Source organism: Thermobia domestica, chromosome 18 (genome assembly GCF_964235325.1).
Source record: "Thermobia domestica chromosome 18, izTheDome1.hap1.1, whole genome shotgun sequence".
Classification (NCBI taxonomy): Eukaryota; Metazoa; Arthropoda; class Insecta; order Zygentoma; family Lepismatidae; genus Thermobia; species Thermobia domestica.
The window spans coordinates 41,665,530-41,683,635 of NC_137471.1; the positions used below are offsets into that span (position 1 = coordinate 41,665,530).

The 18,106-nt window shown below is 35.7% G+C and overlaps 2 protein-coding genes across 2 annotated transcripts in view; one reads left to right on the forward strand and one right to left on the reverse strand.

The window, feature by feature from the left end:
• Positions 1 to 3,797: 3,797 nt before the first annotated feature.
• LOC145674931 (coiled-coil domain-containing protein 174-like) lies at positions 3,798 to 6,595 on the forward strand. The gene has a single exon (XM_081745185.1). It carries the CDS (start codon positions 4,288 to 4,290, stop codon positions 5,842 to 5,844), a length of 1,557 nt encoding a protein of 518 aa, XP_081601311.1. The 5' UTR covers positions 3,798 to 4,287; the 3' UTR covers positions 5,845 to 6,595.
• A 4,732-nt stretch (positions 6,596 to 11,327) lies between these two features.
• The window catches only part of LOC145675639 (uncharacterized), a 124,290-nt gene continuing 117,511 nt past the window's right edge, over positions 11,328 to 18,106 (reverse strand). The window contains exon 25 of the mRNA XM_081746190.1: positions 11,328 to 16,278. Within this exon, the coding sequence (XP_081602316.1) occupies positions 16,229 to 16,278 (50 nt within the window). The 3' untranslated portion in view covers positions 11,328 to 16,228. The remainder of the gene's footprint in view (positions 16,279 to 18,106) is intronic.

Below are 18,106 nucleotides of genomic sequence, written 5' to 3' on the forward strand. Positions count from 1 at the left end.
ATGCCATACCGCCTTTGACTTGTCACTGATGAAGGCATACCGGCTTTGGTTTTTCAATGATTAGAACATACCATCACTGGAAAGTAGATGCTAAATACTTCTAATAAATCCATTTTTACACACAGGAATTGACGAACAGCTTTGTGCGTAAAAAGATTTTATTTCTTATGTAGAAATAATTTCTAAGTTGACAAAAAGACATTTTTGTTATCTTTTTCTTACTTTTTGTTTATAAAGTGAGGTGTCTTCAAATAACTTCATCTAGTTTATATTTTGATGTGCCATATTCAATTGTTTCTTTGTTATTTATGTATATATATAATCTTCTTGCCTTAATCTAGACATAATACATATAAATGTCGTGTTTTGAGCATAGGCGGATTTACAGGAGTCTGCTGTGGGGCGAACCTTCTGGGGATTTGGAATAACCCACAGTCGAGTGGGGGGGGAACGGGAGTTTTCCTGCAATAAATTGCTAATATTCTCATCCGGGTTTTGAGCATTTTCGTGAATAGTTCTCTATAATACAAGATAAGGGGATATATATATATATATATATATTTTTTTTTTAAGTTGTTGCCGGTGGACCAAAGCCTCTCCATATCCCCCTTTCGTTACTATATAGAAGCTCTCCAATGGTTTTCAGTCATTATGTAAATAGAAATGCAAACTTTTAGGCAACATACCCTCACTGCATTTCACATTTAGATAGCCGATATGTCGAGACAAAATCGTAACAAGAGATACCGCCTCTGCGTTTTCCCACTTCGAACACTGGCTTGGGGTAAAGCGCTGTACTTTAAAAGCTAAACAATGTACTGAGAAATAATAATATTCAGTGTCGTTATTTGAAATTGAATCCTGTAATAGGTTATATATATAGGGTACCATACTAAACAAGGGTGGAAATGAACGGGAACTATGGTAGAAAGGATCTCCTTAGTAAACGTAAATGTTTGCTCAAAATGGCAATCCTAATTTTGTTTTGTTGTTTGTTCTGCAACAAGTGCTATCATTTTATTCGGTTGCCCACGAATGTATGCTTGTGCCTCTGCCCCCCCCCCCGTTCCCTTTGGTATAGATATACCACATTGACTTGATCCCTAGTCTTCCGTTGCAAGCGCTGCTATCGGCTGAATGAATTTCGCTCGCTTTCTCTCGCTTAGCAACAGCTGAACCCTTATTGGCTCAACACGAGGGTGTGTAAGGGTGTGAGCTTTAGTTCGCATTTTTGCCACGGCTCAAGACATTTTGGCAGCACAATAACAACCTGATAAGAGTGAATTTGTTGAAAACCATTCCCATGGTACTAGAATTCCATTCCCACCTCTGATACTAAAGGAGGAAGTATTACACTTTCTGTTTGTTTCTTTGGATTTTAATGTCTCTTTTTCGGCACTAAGGACGTTGGATTCTAATTCTAAGGGCGGTTGCACATTGACTAGACGCAGAGCAGCCAAGCCTTAGGCAGGATAGGACGCAGAGAGAGGCCTGAGTGCACTGACCTTATGTCCTAATCACAACGTAATGCCTTTGTTTAGCACTACTTGAATGAAGTACGATGCAGTACGATTGCCAAAGGACTATAACCAGTTATCAATAATATATGAGATAATATAAATGATGTAAGTATAAGTGAGTGTTCCTATGTTAGGGAATCAGGGATACCCAGAGAGGAGAGGGAAAGAATTTGAGGGGACAGAAATATTTCAATTAATTTTATTTTGTATCATATCTAAACATATTTTACAGTTTCATCTAAAACTAAGAATAAAAATGCATTGGAACTACCTCGTATCTTCTATAATGGGCGGAGTGATAATATTCACAGGAAATAGTGTTTGATTTGAGAGAAAGTTGTATTTCATTACTTCTAACATTTTCTCTAAGTCTGGGCAATTCCTCCTAAATCTAATTTTTATTCATTATAGGTTGCAGTGAAAGGGGATATATTAACATTAAAAAAAGAGAAAAGCATTGATTAAACTTAAAGATGGCCACTACTTGATTTGGGACACGAAGATATCAGAAAAGATAAGGGCGCATCGTGGGCCATAGAGAGATGGGCATCGTTGTAGGGAATAGAGGGTCCATGTCATATGTCTAATGTTATTAGGTAAGGTTGAAGCCGAGACCATTTGATGAATGAAGCTGTTTTTTCATACAGAAATTCTTGAAAGAGGTGTTTAAAATTATTTTGCACCGAAGACAAATAATATTATTTCCTCAAATAATACTTTTTAAAAAATATTTTAAATACATTTTGAAGGGATATAATAAAAATAGGCGGCCTATGGATAATGTCTACGAGACAAGAAGTACATTTTTAAATTTGAGACGAGACAAGAAACGTGATAATTCTTGTCTCGTTCTTTCAAGACGAAAATCGAGACGAGACATTTTAATCGTTTTCCAATCATTCTTTTGATTCCACTTCCATAGAATAACTTCAAACCTACGGTGTGATTGCAAGACTCCACTTTCAAGTGTGAACCCTTTTTCTTGTTAGAAACAATCGAATATATCTCGTAGAATTTGAATGCGTTATTAACATGACACAACAACAATATATTGAGTGTCATTCTAAGCCGAGGCCATTTGATGAATGAAGCTGTTTTTGCGAAGAATTATGTAACCAGAATTACAAAAATGTTCTTAATGAATTGCAGTCATAAACTGGCGCCAAACTAGTGACTAGAGTAGATCGGCGAATTTTGTTCCAAGTTGTCTGGGAAATGACCGATGATATCCTAACGAATACTGTAAATATGATCAGTTATGTAACTTAATTATAGTTTAAACAATAGTTTTCTTGTGCATATCGTGTGAGACTTTCGTATAAGTTTGGTTTGGTAATTAGCGTCCTCTTCCAGCACCGAAACTATATGAGAGGTAAATCTACAGTTTTACGTGGAGTACGAAACATATCAACTCCTATCAGGAATCGAACCCGGATCTTCTGCATAAAAAAACGAGAAAGCTAACAATTTGGGCAATGAAGAAAGTATTTTTGATAATAATGTAAGTTAAAAGATCTAGTATATTAAGGGGACAGATTACTAAAAATGATACAAACACTAACCATTTTCCTTTTGCCCGTTTTTCGTAAGTGAAAAAGAGATAATGAAATGTAACTTACCACAATAATAGATAATGTTATTCTACACCCGAAAATATGAATCGGAAGAATTTTCAGTGTTGTCAACCATTGAAATTACAATGTGATCAGAATATGAATTACCCAAAAATCTAGGTTAAGGCAGCGACTAGAAGAATAAACTCAACGGTAGTTGATGACTTAAGATGTTTTCTTGGTTCCTTGTTAACTACTTTTTAAATAATATTTTTATTTATCTTGTAATAAACAGCAAGTGTAATTTTAATAACTAAGCCATGGTAAACAACACAATAGTTGTTTAGATTAGTCAAGAATTATTGGAATGGATTTCAAAAGCGCCATCTTACCGTTCTAATCATCTTCTTCGGAAGTTCACGCATGTGCATTTTTCCGTACATGGATATATGCGGTTTACCTCAAAACAGACAAAAACGTTCGATTTGACAACACTGATACAATGCTATTATTAGCGCCATGTGAACTACAGCACACTACACACAGGATTTGGTACTTAATATGAATATCTTTCGACCTACTTAATTACGCAAAGCTTCATTTGTGCAATCTTTTTGTAGGAGCCCTACTTATATATCAACTACAAAGGATATATAGGTAACTTGGGTTAATGTCTGCACCAAATGATACAATTTATTTACGATTGGAAAGAAAAGAGAAGCGCAACGTAATCTGTGTTACAAGAAATTAATGGTAGTGGCGAGTAACTTCAAACCAGTGCTTATTTTCTCAACCTGAAATGAAATTACGCATAAAATTCGTTTGAAGATAATGTAATACGAACAAAGGACACTCATTTCTTCAGAAATACACCCTATGTACTGTTATTAGTGAATGTGTGTTTATTGTGTTCCATTTAATTCCACATTAAGTTGTGACTTGCATCGTCACTATAGTTTGTGAATAGTGTATATTATTATTATTTTCTATGCGACAAAACCAAACATTGTTTGGACAGAGTGTAACGGAAACAAGATAGAACTTAGCCCTACTGACACTATATAACGATCATTGAAGATACTACTTTGTATATCAACCCTAATTGTTAGTGTAACAATACAAATAGATTACGGTAACTGCTAGAAATAACATTACCTACTATAGTCACTTCCAGTATTACTAATACGAGAAACAGCGTGGAAATAAGACTGAAAATGAGTTTTTCGGATAAGATAAATATCAGCAGCTCCCCCATATTAGGCCTGAAAGCTGAACTTGCCAGAAAGCAGGAAGAAGTCGTGCAAATTAAGGCTGGTGTTAAGCCAACACCTTGTTCGACCCGTGTGACAACGTGGAATAAAGTAAATATAGGTGTATCAGAAAGAGCCAACCAAGATATTTTGTCTCAAGAAACAGATGAAGGAATACTTGAAAAATCAAAGAAATCGTTGGAAATTAAGGCAAAATTGTACGATAAATATACACTTCTGAAGCTCAACGATGATAGAGGTGAGAAGTATCTGGTTGACTTTTCTCAAAAATCCTCGGAGGATACATCTTCTCAGGTCTCAGATTGTTACATCGATGAAATATTGGATGAAGCTAATTGGGTGGATTACGTTGATTGTTTAGGTAGATCACGAAGATGTCTTAAAAAAGATTTTGATTTTTTGATGAAGCAGGACATGATACTCGCAGAAAAGTTAAAAGAACAAGAGAATAAACGCTGGAAGGCCAGTTCAGAAAAAGGCTTAAGTATGGAACAGACTGATGAACCTTCGTTGCTTTCCCGTGATATGGCAAGAGAGAGCTTGCGTAAAAAGTGGGACATGGAGGAACAGATATTGAAGGAGAAATTGGATACTCATTATCAGGATGTGTTGTTCGATGAAGTGCGCAGTCATGGCGTAGGATATTACGCATTCTCGAAAGATGAAGAGGAAAGAAAGAAGCAACAAGCAGAATTGGAAAATCGTAGAAAAGAAACGGAAGAGATACGAATGGCAAATGAAAATCTAAAACGAAAGCGAGAGATTCAACGTCAGGATCGAATAAAAGCAGCAATGGAGAGGAAAAGAATTCGGTTAGGACTTCCAATGCAAGAAGAATCAGAAACCCAAACCAAATCTGATGAATTAATTGAAGAAAGCACCTTTCTGTTTGAAAACTTAAACACCAATGCTAGCCCCAAAAGAACAGAACATGTTCGTCCTTGGGATATAGGTAAAGAAAGACTAAATAATGTTAGTACAAGGGTTATGAGCCAAGAAGAATGGGTAGAGTTAAAACGCAAAGATAGACCAATTGAATTCGCCCCACCAGTGTTTTACCAGTTGGAAGGTAGAAACACAATCATTGAAAAGGAAGATTCAAGAGCTTACGAACACAAATGGCACAAGAAACCACAAACTGTAACTTCATTCAGTCAGGAATCGTTCAGAAATTTTATCTCAGAAGCACATCAAAACTCTAACACCCAGTATGTCACGAATTCTGTTGCGGAAAGCTCTAAATACAGTAATGAACCGGGAAACAGTCTATTCGTAGATGAAACTGCTTCAGAACAGATATCCAAGGAAATCAATAAACATGGAGTTGAAATTCCACCTCCTGCGACATTTAATTATTATGGATCTTCTATGAGTAAGTATAAGAGAACAGAAACACTTTCTGCAATGGAAGATGCAATTAATGCTGGCTTGTTGTACTTGAATAAACAAAACAACGATAAGGCTGAAACACCAGAAAAGGGACTTCTCGACATCATATAATTACGTCACCAAAATAATGCTTGATTTGGAAATGTCAAGCCTTCCGTACAATTCATCCACGTTAATTTATTAATGTATGATCTCTTAATAGGATATTTGCTGACCAAGTGGGAGTTACGCAAAGCAAGATCAAACTAATATCATACTTTTTACTGGAAGCAATTACCGTATCTGTTGAAATACGAAGATTAAATATAACATAAGATATTGTCCGGACACTAGTATAGATCACCATAAGAGGGAAGCATAGTGTTTCCAGATTTACAGGGATTTAATTATTATTTTTTCTTTCTTTCTTTCTTAATGTTACCAAGAGTGTTAATGAACATTCTTAATGTAAAACATGTCTTAAGAAAAATGTACGAGAAAAGCGAACTGACGAAATAAGAATAAAAAGTTTAAAATAGTATAATAATCCTTGAAATCATTTGAATATTAAAAGAAAAGATGGGGAAGAAACAATGTGCGTCACCTAAGATATTAGTTTTTAATTCATTAAATATGAGGAAACTAGTGAAGTACATTTTTATGAAACATAGTTTTGAAATAGAGCTTTCGTACGAAGTAGACTGCAGTTACACACTGGCAAAACTAGTTCCGCCATTCTGATTGGGGCATTGTTTTCTACAGTATATATTGAATACCATTCTCATGTTTATACAATCAAGTTGCAGTGACCATTTTCGAATTGTTAAGGCCTCCATACATGGAACTTACACAATTTTATTAGGTTCTTGGGAATGAAATATCCGCTTTGACATCTGATGGGAGATAGCTCAAAAACACAACACAGGCATAAACTAACGCCATGCGTCTAAAATCACAAACTGTATACGTCCAGCAAATAGACTGGAGTACCCAAACAATCAAAAGGTAGTGCGTAGTTGAACCGAGCACCATTGAGAATACACATTGTGATTTTATATATACTTCAAACTGGGACATTCTGCGCACGAACTGCGTTAAAACATTAACAACGCATTTTAGCCAGTAATAACGAATGCTAAGCTCCTCAAAAACATCGTGAAAATAGACACCTGGCGCGCACCCAGAAATTTTGGTTGGATGAAATAAAAGCAAGTACCCCATGCACTAGAGGTGAAGACTTCAACACTGAACCACCGCTGCCCCTCCATCATGTCTTTCTCAGGCCAGGTGTCTAGTAATCCTCAACAGATATGCTGTCCTTACGTTGCATTCCCACATGCAGCAATCCTCAAACAGATATGGTGTTCTTACGTTGTACTCAGACATGCAGCAATCCTCAACAGATATGGTGTCCTTACGTTGTACTGAAAAAACGGGGTACTCTCTGGGTTGTAGTGTGAAATTCCCCTTACCCACCGTATTGCACCTGTATTTGTCCCAGTAACTATATCACATCTTCCCGTATTTCGACCACTTCTTAGAAGGGAAGACGTTCTCTGAAAATTGGGCAGTAAAACTAGCGGTTGAGAACTTCGCACCGCATACTTGAAATTTCTTCCACTACGGAATCCAATTGTTGACTGAGCGATGGCATGTGTGTGGTTATAAAGAGTGACTATTTTGGTTAACTTGACTATTATAATAATATATATACGACTACGTTAACAGAAATTGCACAAGACATAGGTATGTAGATAGCTGAAATAAAACTTGGAACGGCATCGACAATTAACATGTTGACTTACATGTGCATCACCGGTAATTTGCAACATTATTATTTTATGCTCTCTTGAGAAGTTGACCCTGCTTTATTTTCTGGAGCCTGGCGAATTACTCATAGTGCACAGCATACTTATATTTGATAAATGGAAGGCTAAGAAAACCACGCTGTTGCATTGGTTTGTAGCTTCAATTTGCTGTTCTTGGGTGAAAAAACTTTCCAATAGTCGAGCAAACATACCAGGGATTGCTTTAACAGTCACAGTGTTAAACAGCGCGTATAAGCAATTGTTGTAAAGATCTAGACAAAAATAAAATAAAACGTCAATCGTGGTTTTTTTCGTTCTCTATAGTCAAATACATCTAAAATATCTTCAATTTCTTATTCTGCGAGTTGAATATGTCTTTCAATGAATAACAGAAACTGTTCCGAGAGATGTCGAAATCAATGTTATGATTAGAGCTACGAATTGTAAGTGCAAAAGTTTGATTTTTAAGTGCAAAATTTTCGAAAGAAGTGTGAATTTCGAATGAAAATATTCATACGAACAGTATCAAAATAATTAACTCTTTAACGCACCATTTTTCCGATCAGACTGGATTTAAAAAAAAAAAAATGGAATGGTTTCGGTGTAAGAAACACTGGAATTAAAAGAAAACATTAATGCAAATATTATGGGGTCTATGGGATATTTTATGGTGTTTCCTTATGGCCCTATGCAAAGTTGCGCTTTAACATCTGCAAAGTCCACTAAAATCCCATAGTACCAATAAAACGGGACGAATGTCAGCGTACTTGCACTTTTGCACTTCTGTCTAACACAGAAAAAGTTACCAGTTTAAAGCTGTCCACCTAAACGAGCAAAGAAAGCTCAAAAATGACAATATGGCGTAACTCCGCATGCAACAAGTAAGACAAAGAGTCCAATGCAGGCTTACTATGACATCTAGCGGTAAATTCAAAACTTCATTAGTGAAAGGGCATCTGAACTGATACGCAAAGCTGCTTTTCTATGTCCGAACTAAAACTACATGATGCAATACAATTTCAAAGTAAACTTTGCATATATGCAAAGCTGCGGGCTAAAGGGTTAAAGCATATATGTCTAAGGACTCAAAATTCACTCGTTTGCTTATATTAAAAAAAGAAAAAAAAAGAAAGAAAGAAAAAGTATTCCTAAAACAAGCCCCATTACACATTATGGATGGGAACCGTTAGAATGGATAATACTTAATATTTGAGTGTTTCTTCAGTAATGCTACATCTCCAGCCACTAAGAAAATAGTGCGCCATCGAGTTATGAATTGTGACGCTGTTCGTAAATTGAAACTATTTTTCCCATTGAAGTTTCTACATACAATAAATCCGTTCTAACCACAGAAACTTAGTACTTTTTACATTTCAAAGTGTTTTCTGTTATGAAAAATGTAGAACGAAAAGAGACTAACTTAAACAAAACAGTATAAGGGCTAAAAACCACAAAAGGTGCAGAAAGAAGAAATCAATTTTTTCACGATGCAACGGGTTCATAACCCGAAGTTCGCTGTATTTGTATGTAGGAAAGCACTTAACAATACTGATTGGTGAAAACCGTGATTGGTCAGTTTGATGTTGCAACCTCCCTTTGCTTCTTATTCAACAGCATTCGCCTAATGGGACTGCACTGAAGCAAAAGTAATGCGATGCTGCATACGTTCTGGTCTTCTTTAATTATTATAGGTATAAAATAGTGGCGGGCACAAAAACAGTTTTTTTTTTGTTTTCGGTTTTCTCCAAAACCGATCCCGTTTTTTTTTTTTTTTTTTTTTTCAAAATTTGTTCTATTTCTGACCAGAATAGTGTTTTGTTGTTCGGAAACCGATTCCGTTTCCACAGAGATAGTTTTGTGTGTTTTCCAAAAGTTTTCACCGAAACCAGTTTCGGTGAAAAACCAAACCGGTTTTTGGAGGAAACCGAAATGTCGGTTTTCGGGTTTCGGTTTTTCTGGAAAGCGGATTCCGATATTTATAAAAACCGGTTATGGCCATCTTCAGTACAAAATGCAGCAAAGTAGGCCAAAATGTTTTAAAAAGTGTAAAATGTGATGACATTGAGGATAGGTGCTTACACTAAAAAATATTTAAAAAAAAAAAATGCAACAAAAACACGGTTAGGAGTGTTTAATATTTTCTTCGCAAGACAAACTAATTTGGGCATTTTAGTAGCAAAACAAAATTAAAGTGCAGGATCTAAATTCCTAGTTCGAGTTCGTACCTACCTTGTACATGACCGGCAACGACATCACAAGGAGAGAGAGAGAGACAAAAAGTAACCATCTGACCACTTTCTTTTTACAATTCTCTCTTTAAAATATCCCTGCAAATACTCATATAATTTATTGAAGTGAGAAACAAAGGAAAATATTATTCTTTCCATAAAATGGCTAAAATAATCCTCTTGCAGCCTCTCTTTTGGATTGGAGTTTCTTTAAAAACCCAAACACAAAAGGTGTCAATTCAAATAAGAAAGCTGCTTATCTGTTATGGTCACTCACATGTTGGTATTCTTGAAAAGTAACGTCCATCTCCATACCTTGAAGTTTTTATTTTGCACTGTTCAGTTAAACAATACTATTCACTCTCCACTAGAGCCTTCTTCTGCAGAATATTTTCGTTTTGTCCTTCATTTGATTAAAAATACATCACAAAATACGCTATACACATCTGACGAGTTTAGTCAAACTCATCAGACCTGAATCAGACTTAGCACGTCAATTAGACCTTGACGAATTTAGTACACATAAAATATTATGGTATGCAGACCTTTTGTTTCCGAGTTATGGGTTATCAAATTTGGACTTTAGACAATCAAATTCTCAAACGATAAAAATTACTAAATAAACCGAACAAACTTACTATTTCTGTCAAAGAAACGAAAGTTTATATACATTGCAAATAAAAATTGATGCTTTTGCATCTGCCTTATTCTCAATGATTATCTTAAGTCAAACATTAACACTTGGTCAAGACCATTATCAATTACGTTTTAAGCAAATAACACAGCAATTTTCTTCATCACACAGATCTTTATAACAATTCAATTTCTGTCAATTTATTTTTGTTTCGCTCCCTAGTTCATGAAGTGAGAGCAATGATCCGCTGAAAACAAAGACATGTTGATTCATTGCCTCATTAAAGCTACTTCCCAGAAAGGACTACATTATTATGTTTTACTGAGGCCAACACCACCAATCCAAAGAAACAAAAGCGTGTAGCTTCACGTTTCACAACTATGACCTTTAGGCTAATGAAGACGAATGACTAATGGAATTAAATGTTTGTAAAATAGCTCGTGGAATGCAAATGTGGGAGTAGAGGAGAAAAGTAAAAAAAAAAAGCACGAATAAATTATCCACCAAAGCTCGACATGGGATCGAACCAAGGACTCCTCGCACTAGAGGTGACTGCTCTACCACTGAGGCGTCATGCTCTCAACCAAAAGAAAATATTGATGTTTTCCTAATGTAATACAAATCTCACACGTTGAAGCTATGCTGAAATAAGCTCTATAGTTTATGGAATCGAACTCGGGACAAAGTTCACATAACCCATTCAATCAATCAATATTACATGCGTTTTCCGAAATTGATATATGAAAGCTAGGGCTTTTCATTTATTTACGAAAAGTTAACATAAAATATCACAGAAACGATCTGAAAATGCATAATCAATCAATAAAAAGTATATCAAAAACAAATTAAGGGTGTAGAAACAAAAATAGGCATAAAAAATATTTTTTAAATAACTACACACAAGTTAAAAGGGCTTGTACATATTTTTAAAAATCAGAGGTGCAGGATAACCAACATGAAGCGACATTAAAAAATACATTATACATCCTTGAAAGCAACTGTCGCATTAAGAACCCTGGTGTTGTTCTGGAGTACTTAAGAAAAAGAAAAGTACCTTGTGGGTAGAGGCAAGATTTATTTCCTTTGTGTACAGCGAAAGGTTTTAGGATTGTGTATTTTAAAAGGCAATTTCGGTTGTTTCATGTGCCATTAATTTTAATTTGGGATTGTTACGCGACATTTTTGATTTAAGTAAAAATTGAAATAAAGCACTTTTTCTTGAGTATCTTTTATTTCTCCCATCTTCTTTCTCTTCCTCTTATATAAAAAAATATGTCAAAATAACTATTTTTCTTTCTTGAAATAAATTCGATCATTCGAAACGTGAGATTTTGTTATGTTAGTCTAAGCATTTTATGGATAAATCTTAGCAATTTTCAGAGTAACTCAACTAAAAATATATCTCAAAGCTATTTAGAGCATTCTAAACTTATTTACGAAGTGCATCCAGTAAGTAACTTTTCTACGCGTCCCATAGCTAGGAAACCGTATGTTGCGCGAAGCAACTGCGTGCATGTGAGAAAGTAAGGAGCTAGCATGGCGTATGCGCCAGCGGAACTTCCGTAGTGCTCTCAGTAGCGTCGTGGCAGTGGTTGAAGATGGACGTTCCTATTCCAGCTCCCGCTGCGTGTGAAGTGCGAGCAGTGATTAAGTGTTTGAATGAACAGGGCACAGCGCCGATTGAAATCCATCGTCAGCTGTGCTAGGTGTAGAGGCCTAACGTCATGAGCACGACGATGGTGCGTTGCTGGGGTAAACAATTTGCAGCAGTTCGGCAGTAGACAACATATCTGCAGCAGTTCGGCTAGGACATTTTGGATTTTTCACCGTATAGCCTGGACTTCGCTCCAAACGATTACCATCTGTTCTTACACCTCAAAAGATTCCTGTCAAATCAGCGTCAGTATGTTCAGAATAACGGAGAGGCAGAGGAGGTTGTCAAACAGAGGTTCCAATCTCAAGCGGCCGAGAACTATGACACAAGTATAGACAAGTTGGTCCCATGGTATGACAAAAGCCTGAATTCTGGTGGTGAATATATTGAAAAATAGCTAAACACATCCTGTATCTGGTACAATAAACGTTTCCATTCAATTTTGTTTTGTTTCTGTTCAAGGCCTTTGGGAAAGTTACTTTCTGGATGCGGCTCGTATTTAACACACATTAACTTTATTTCTTGTTCACATTTGTTTCCTCACACTTTTCCTCTTAAAATATACTTGCCTCAACTGAATTATTTAGCAGTTTTCTAAGCTACTTCTTAACACTACTGCTGAAAGTAATTATGTAACAATTTTCTGCTTTTATAACAGTTTTATTTAGAAAAAAAAATACGTCTATTGTGTACATTATTTGTGTATGTACTAAATTTTTTTCTTTAAATTTTAATAAAGAAAACAAAATAACGTAACAATATTATTCATCCACTGATAATAAAACATAAATGAACACTGATTTTAAGAAAGTATATAAATGCCAATAAAACATAAATGAACACTGATTTTAGGAAAGTATATAAATGCCAATAAAACATAAATGAACACTGATTTTAGGAAAGTATATAAATGCCAATAAAACATAAATGAACACTGATTTTAGGAAAGTATATAAATGCCAATAAAACATAAATGAACACTGATTTTAGGAAAGTATATAAATGCCAAATGCAATTCCAAAGTACTACAAAACGCAAGATCTGGGAACTTGAACCTTCAAAACTTGACGCGCGAAAATAACGTCCCCTCCTAATAAGATAAATCCTGCGGAACACAGATGATTGCGTAAATTAAGCTTCACATGTAAGAAGGTAGCTCTACCTAGTTTCTTGTACATACGAGGGTACGTCAAAAATTATCCGCAATTTTGACATAACTTCTTATATCATTCATACTGGCTTCTGTGCTCGTTTATTTTATTGTTATGCTGCTGTGATCATGTTATGAAAGTTCGATCCTAATTTCTCCATTTGTTGCAGATAGATCATGGCCGCTCCTAGAAGTTTGCACCAAAGAGGAACAACGAGCAGTGATCCACTTTTTGTGGTCGGAAGGTGTATCAGGTCAAATACTTTCGGCACAATACGGGAACAGTATCTTGCCGCAACGGAGTGTCGACGAATAGATTGAAAAACTCAAAAATGGTTGCACAAGTGTTACGCACGAGGAAGGAGCCGAACGACGGCCAAGCAGCTGAACGATCATCTACTGCCCCAAATGATGACAACATTAAACGTGCAAGTGACATGGTTCTATTAGACACACGAATGACTATTGATGACGTGGCACATCGTCTGGAAATTAGTCTTGGTTCCTGATACACCTTCCGATCACAACCGTTATTCCTCTTTTTATGACTAAATAATAAGGACTATACAGAATTCAGTCTTTCGGTATTATGCGATTCCATAAGCATATCCTCGTAAGTTCCAAATACTCAAGTACGTCACATTTTACTACGTAGTTGAGAAATCGGTTCATAATATTCCCTCAACTATAATTCATAAACAATAATTAAAAGCCCTTATTTAGGGTATTTTCTGGACGCATTACATGAGCGCGAAGTAAAATTATAGTACTTTTACATGATTTTCCAATATTAGCAAACTTACACTAGATCTTATGACGATCTATCATATTAAGTAACAAATAAATTTCATTTTGGGAATACTTTCATATTCATTCACTACTCAAGGGCGTGTTGGAAGCGTAAAATTTATATTGAACTTAGTTTAATTTTAAAAGTCTAAATATATAATAACGTGGAACTCAAGGAAATACTGCATAAAACAGAATAGCATAAATTTAGTAGTACAAATATTTGTGTTAGAGACCTTACGAGAAAAGAACAGCAAAAAACCTCAGTGCGCAACATTTCATTTTGGGCACATTTTTCTTAGCAACGAACATAATGTGTCACACTTTTAAACAATAGTGCGTACTTTACAACATAAAAATTTTAAAAAATACAAGAGAATGATTGTACATTGTAGTATCACAATACAGGCAAAAAACAAAGTTATTTACAAATATATTAGCTGGCATAGCTCCCGCAATAATAGCGAAATACTATTATGAACGAGCTTTCAGCTGCGATATTTTTTGACTTATCATGTTTAATTTTGAGTTACTACATAGCACTAAATTAAATTCTAGTGTTATACTTTATTAAACACGTAATATTAAATTATTGCTGTATTCGCTGTCAGTTTGTTTACAAACACAGGTACTACACTTAGGTTTTATTTTATTCTTGTGTTTTTATCGAAATACACATTAGCTAACTTCCAGCTATCAAGCAGTAAAGAGCGACTGGAATCTAATGTGATGTAACTACATATACCTGTAACAATAAGTACAGGTGGCGCGGAGTGACGGGAAAATTTAGTTTGTGTATTTCAGGTACACTATTTTGTTCTCACAACAATGCCATTTTATTAGATGTGGATGAATAGTCATGTAAATACCAAGCATTTCCAATGAAATAATAATAATATAAAAATAGGATGCAAGACGATAGTTCAACTTTAGCGTCATGATCCGGTTCCGTTAGATTTCACAATAAAGACCTATCTGAAGTAAGAATTTTGAAACAACAGGTTTCGTACTAAGCAAGAAGCATCGAGGACGAAGGAAAACTACTGGAACACTAGACACTGTCAAAACTATTTGGACTGCTTTTTTGCTGAGTCCGTAGCATTCTGCACGACGATGTGCTGCTGTCACGCCTAACTTTCGGAGGCACTTTGTTCCATTTCCAATCTTACCAAATTTTCAATTCAGGTCTATCTTGTTGAACTGATGGAACCTTATCATTACGTCGAAGTTGGCAGTGACTTCGAAACTCTACAGTCATGAATTATCTAAATGGTTTTACTGTAAATACACGTTCACCTGACCACTCAGCCATGCCTCCTAAATGGCATTATTGTGGAAGAAAATACCATCGTTACAATCCCGCCAACATAAATATATACTTGAAACATACAAATCAAAATCTACCGTTACTTCGAACCACCCTTGTACAAAGCTGAAGATAGAAAATACAATACTGAAAAAAAAAAAAATCCAATGTTACACACACACACACACACACATTAAGGCGAAACTACTTTTTGTATGAATATTTCATTTCTATTATATACCGAAATGAAGAACTGCGTGTTATCTCTCATACTCCTATTTAAGTATTCCGTACCATAACATGTAAAATGAGCAGTAATCTTTACGGCAACCATTCCTCACGTAACGATCAAGAAAACTGCTATGAATTTGTAATGTTTCGTACGCATTACTGGATTAGGTTAATCATATGTATAATTGCCAGCAAATGTTGATACCTTCCTCTACAAGTTATTTTGCGGCAATTTCAAAATGAATACACAAAGTTGAATACAGTTTTGTGCAATACATGGCATTCTGTTTAGTTACTGGCTGCGGTGGCTCGTGAGGGAAGTCACAATAATACAAATTAAGGTTTTACCGCTTAAAAATAAGGGAAGAAGATGTTACTAGCACTTGTATACAATTAATACATTATGTGACTACTTCTCCCTTTAGTTTGAAGCGAGAAAACTTACTTTTTACCTGTGTGACTTCCCTCACGAGCCATCTCTGGCTTACTTATTTCGTGAAGTCACTGACAAAAGAAACTGTATAGGAGATACAAGCTTTTGCTGCCAACTGTACAAAACAGCTTGGTTAAGTGTACAAACAGTCGTGTATTGCTGATCACACTACGACGACTGCGTCAAGTTCTTAACGTTGCGCTGCTGCAAACTAACGCACACCCACACACTTCCAACAAAATACCAGCAATCGTTCTTCTGAACACATTTGGTCCCACTCTTCTTAAATTCTTTCTTGGTGCTCTCTTCGATGGCGATTAAGCCAATCTTTCCCTACAATGACAAAACAAATATATTTTGTTAGAAATTCTAGACAATTGCTAGAAATGTAAGTTCTTACATAAATAAATATACAGATTGCAATTACTAACATTAAGTGACGTCTTCGCTAACTTCCTCTACGTAATACGGAAAATGTTGGAATTATATCACAGGATAAATACACAAGCATGGTAATACTAATTTTATTGTCAAATTTAACTCGTCCAATTGAAAAAAAAAAAAAATGAAATGAAATCTTTGAGGTTTTACGTCCCACGGTTATGCTGGTTAAGATAAAGGAGACGGTGATGATGAGTAATGAATGAAATGGTGGAATGAAGAAAGTGGGAGAAAACGGGAGAACCCCGAGAAAACCCACGCACACGGTGTTTGTCCACCACAAAGTTAACTTGGTGGGGGCTGGGATCAAACTCGGGACCCCAAGCACCAGAGGTGAACGCTCTACCACTGAGCCACCGCGGCCCCACTCGTCCAATTGAAGGAAATGAAGAAGAAATAGAGTGAGGATAAGATTATTTTATACTACAAACATCGGGAAAGTGCTTTTGAACAGGGAACATTGCTAAAAGGTACTCTTGTGCGAAAACAAAGACCAGACCGATGAACAATGGAAGAGTGTACCCTGCATCGACGAATCTAAATTTCAACTTTTCCCATTTCCAACGCCAGATGTTTGTGCGTCACCTTTCCTATTATTCCAACTGTGTAATACCCATAGTAAAACACGGGAAAGGTAGTGCCACTGTGTGGGAATGTTTTACAGGCAATCAAGTTGATGATTTGAATCAAATCAACAGAAAAATTGACAAAAAATGTACTGCATATCATAACATTTAAGTGAGACACACAATTCTATCAGCAATGCTGATTTTGGGCCGTAACTTTGTACTACAACAGGATAACAATCTCAAACATCCTCCCAAGTTACGCAGGAATTACCTGTGAAGCAAAGAACAGGCTCACATCATCACAAAAATGGAAGAGCCGCCACAGTCGTCTCACCATTTGTCACCCATCGAGCTCTTGTGGGATGAACTTCACGCGAGTCGGTGAACATATGCCAGTGAATACTGAATATCTATGAAAGGCTCTTCAAAGCTATTGGACTAGCATAAGTTAGAATAGATCTATCAAACAAATGCTTGGGATTTCTAAAGCTCTTATCAAGGCTAAGGATTGGCACTTCGTTAAATGCAAACTTCAATAAATTTGTCTCAATGGAAACAGAACAGTGTATTTTGGTTTTCTTATGTGAACACTGATTTTATTTTGAAAAAAAAAAAAAAAAAAAAAAAAAAAAAAAAAAGTCCAACAAACAAGGGCTTGTATGGGTACAGTGTATTTTGTCTGGAAAATTCTGCAAAAAAAATCAGTAGTGTGCTCACGCTTCTGACAGTGACTGTATATAAGACAGGCTATATGTAATTATAATACTAATGCCTAAATGAAGATTTGAAAGGCATAAAGTTATTCAAAAATGCACTAAAGACTGAAACATTCTGTTTCGTAATACACTGAAGTGCCACTGAATTAGGGATAGGGAGCGTCATGCATATATCGTGGTGTTGCTGCTTTATTCTTTATGTATGGATGATGTCGTAGAATAAATATATATATATATATATATATATATATATAACGTAGATGGAATTGTGGCCCTCCCAAAGCACCTGGTAAAAGTGACAATTGGTAAAAACGTGCGATCTAAACGTCCTCGATCCATTACATACACAGTATGTCGCAAAAGTAACGAAACTTTTTTTTTTTTTTTTTTTTTTTTTTTAACAGAAAACCACTTGCTCCATCTATTGAGGCAATA